Source organism: Trachymyrmex septentrionalis, unplaced genomic scaffold, assembly GCF_001594115.1.
Source record: "Trachymyrmex septentrionalis isolate Tsep2-gDNA-1 unplaced genomic scaffold, Tsep1.0 scaffold210, whole genome shotgun sequence".
In the NCBI taxonomy this organism is placed as follows: domain Eukaryota; kingdom Metazoa; phylum Arthropoda; class Insecta; order Hymenoptera; family Formicidae; genus Trachymyrmex; species Trachymyrmex septentrionalis.
This window is the reverse complement of record NW_017305289.1, coordinates 52,542-55,838: the sequence shown is the minus strand read 5'-3', so window position 1 is coordinate 55,838 and position 3,297 is coordinate 52,542. Positions and strand designations below refer to the sequence as shown.

General features: G+C 32.7%; 1 protein-coding gene across 3 annotated transcripts in view; it reads right to left on the bottom strand.

Annotated features, from left to right (window-relative positions):
* Positions 1-584: 584 nt before the first annotated feature.
* LOC108748117 (vacuolar protein sorting-associated protein 13C) overlaps positions 585-3,297 on the bottom strand; it is a 27,678-nt gene continuing 24,965 nt past the window's right edge. For all 3 annotated transcript variants that reach the window (XM_018486127.1, XM_018486128.1, XM_018486129.1), the window contains 8 exons: positions 3,153-3,274; positions 2,694-3,007; positions 2,383-2,504; positions 2,142-2,311; positions 1,897-2,011; positions 1,406-1,537; positions 1,144-1,308; positions 585-1,032 (listed from right to left, as the gene is read on the bottom strand). In XM_018486127.1, the coding sequence (XP_018341629.1) occupies positions 985-1,032; positions 1,144-1,308; positions 1,406-1,537; positions 1,897-2,011; positions 2,142-2,311; positions 2,383-2,504; positions 2,694-3,007; positions 3,153-3,274 (1,188 nt within the window). In that variant the 3' untranslated portion in view covers positions 585-984. The remainder of the gene's footprint in view (positions 1,033-1,143; positions 1,309-1,405; positions 1,538-1,896; positions 2,012-2,141; positions 2,312-2,382; positions 2,505-2,693; positions 3,008-3,152; positions 3,275-3,297) is intronic.

The window sequence follows — 3,297 nt, the reverse complement described above, 5'->3', positions numbered from 1 at the left end:
ACGTATCACTTAATGATGACGCTCGCGTTACAATACGATTAACAATGCGACAAGTTAGCGATGCGTGGTAAACTAACTTCCTACAAATATAGAAACAATATTAGTTCACCGGATTCTTATAAAAAATCTGCATAATACTTCAACAAGTACGTAGAAATAATTTTATTGTTTTATTAATTTCATCAAAATGAGATTTAATTTCTTGTCACTTCAATTTGTACAATTTACTGTTGTCTTAAAATTACTTTCGAATCTCGCCCGATCAATCGATTCCGCTTCGTGATCATAGTAACTCTAGCTCTTAACAATACAATGAAAATGGTAATTCTTGCATGACTAAAACGATTCGCTTAATCGTGTCGAAGCAATACTCTATAAATATAAATTTAAAAAACATTACTCTCTTTTGCGATATTTCTACATTTAACTATTATCTTGGCACAAACGATTTTTTTCTATAAAGATCCCATAAAGTTAATAAGAATCAATTTAAATCTTTTTAAGAAATCGATCAATTAAAAAAAAAATATATATATAATCTTAATCAAGATAAAAATTATTTTAAAGTTACGTAATTTCGTTTTCTGTTTTATTTGGTAGATTGTAACGAATCTTTTGTGCCAATCTAACGTTGTTCGCTCGATAATAATATCGACAACATAAAAGTTCTGAACAACTGGTAACTAAAGTAAAAAAATACGTCCCGTACGTTCTTTCAGTTTTTTGGTACCTTTATATTCTTACGTTTCCATTTACGTCCTTTCAGTTTTTTCGTACATTATATAAGTAACGTCTTTTTATCTGATTGTTGCGATCACGCAGTATCAGTCTTATAAATAGTGTCTATAGAAAACGTGCATAAAAATTGTGCGAATTTGTTCGTGAAGTAAAGAAGCTTGATTTGTCTTCTCATTCGCATATTTTCTTTTCTGGTATAACTGAAATTGCTCGAGTGTTTCTCTTTCACATTTGCGCATCATTGCGTTATGCTCCGGACTGATTAATTTGTTCCTGCATTTTACTGCACAATAACTACGGAAAAGATAATGACTCATGAAGTAATAAAATATATATCAACATATAACGTAAAATATGGCATTCTATAGAAAATACTTTCGTGAAATTATGTAACAAGATACATACCTGTTTAATATTAAAATCTGTTATTAAAAGTATTTTGGATTGAGATGTACTGCCGAATAGGCCGAGTTTCTTTTTCTTACTAGTATCCTTAATAAAAATCTGTACACCTTTCTCTACGATTTTTGCCGATTCGCTAAATTCGTTCCAAGTGTGACTCCAATCAACCTGGAAAAAAAATGGTAAAAGCATAGATACATTAGTTTTTTTATTTTGACACAAAACTAACGAGCAAAATCAATTGATCAATGTAATAAACACTAACCCGCCAGCCACCGAACAAATCACTACGTTCAAGGTACGATAATCTTTTGTCGGTGAGTAAAAGCACGTCTTTATTGATGAACACATGATAGACATAAACGTCCGTATGCGCATATTTTCCCTTTTCTAGTTCCTATGAAAAAGAAATCTTATATGGAAAACTTTCTGTTTGTAAATATATGTAAATAAATTATAAACTTTGTTGTATATAACAAGAATATTCATACATATAAGATAATAAAACTTAATTCTATATAATTTTTTACAAAGATATTACAATTTTTATAAAAAATATTTCTTTATGGAGTATCTTAATTTTCCTTTATTCATTTATTTATAATATTTATAAAATAATCCTATACAAATTAATGATACGTATTCTGTATAAAAATGTATTATTATAATAAAATGCACCTATGAAGATCATTAAAAAATTTATTTAACAATTTTGAAGATAAAAGTGTTAAGAACTTAGAAGAATAGAACTCTTACCACTAATATTTTGTTGCCTTCGGCTTCATCCTTTATGTATGGCCTAACGAGACTGTCCGGTTGCAGAAATCTGGGTGATCGTACTCTCTTTGCTTCCTCACTTAATTCAGTAGCTCTGAAATAAATACATTGAAGATAATCTCCATCATATTATATACATTGACAACCAATTTCTGAATTCCAAATTTTAATTAATTGTCTTATTCATTAATTAAGATTGCTTTCGCATAATTAACAAGTCATACCGTCTAACTGCTCCAAAGGAACCACTTGCAAAATCAATAACACCAGCAGTAGGCCTAGTGACAAGTCCAACAACACCCTTTCCAAATCCTTTGAAAAATCCTTCCACTCCTTCCTCTTTCGCTCCTGATAAAGGTTTCATTACCACACCAGTCACACCATCGACTACACCCTATCAAATGACAAATTCGTAAATATATTAAATTAAATAATTAACAGAATAATTAATCCGCGATCTCTTACCATTACTAAACCCTTTCCGCTTCGTGCAAGACCTTCTTGTAAGTTGGCGGGCTGTTTATTGAGCTGTTCTTGTCTCTTTCGCTGATAATCTTTGTCAAAGGTTAGAGCAGCTATACCTTTACCTGCAAAAACGTAAGTAACAAAATAAATAAATATTGTAATATTTTAAGTTAAAATACAAAATTGTCAAATGCCAAAAATTATGACAATTGAGCATAATGTAAAGTTCTTGCGTAACACTATCATTTGCGAGTGTAAAAATACAATTTTTTAGTCGAGCAAAATTTAAAAGACTGGAGGAAGATGTATACCCATCGCTCCCGTAATCTTCGATACAGCGCCCGCCATTCCGCCGACAGTATGACCCAACATGCTGCGCACCCCGAGAAACAGGCCCTCCGCAAACTCTCCTGGACCCTGTATGGCTCCTTGGAAGGGTTCGTAGAACAGATCTTCGATACCCTTCATAGTTCCGATCACAAGCCCATATGGATTACCAATCACATCGAGTCCCAGCACGAGTACGTAGGCCTGCTTAATTGCCTGGCCCGCGTAATGAGTGCTCGCCTCGGAGACGAGCTGCTTATGCGTCATAAACACGTAGTTTCTCTCAAAGTATGCCAATCTGTATCAATAGAAGAATACTTAGAATCTTATAATCTCAGAATTTGTACAATACGAAGACTACAAAGTTAAGAAATTCTATTATAGTACGCTTTTAAATATCTTTAATTGTACTAATTGTAAGTTGTACTAATTAAGGGCCTTACTTGAATACAATGTCATTAATATCTGTCAGCGTCACTCCAATTCCTTGCAAAAGCACGTTCAGTACTTGCGGCAACGCGGAGGGTCCTCCTCCGCTTCCGGTCATTGAAAAACTGATGTGTATCTGTGAACAAAGAAAGAAAAAGG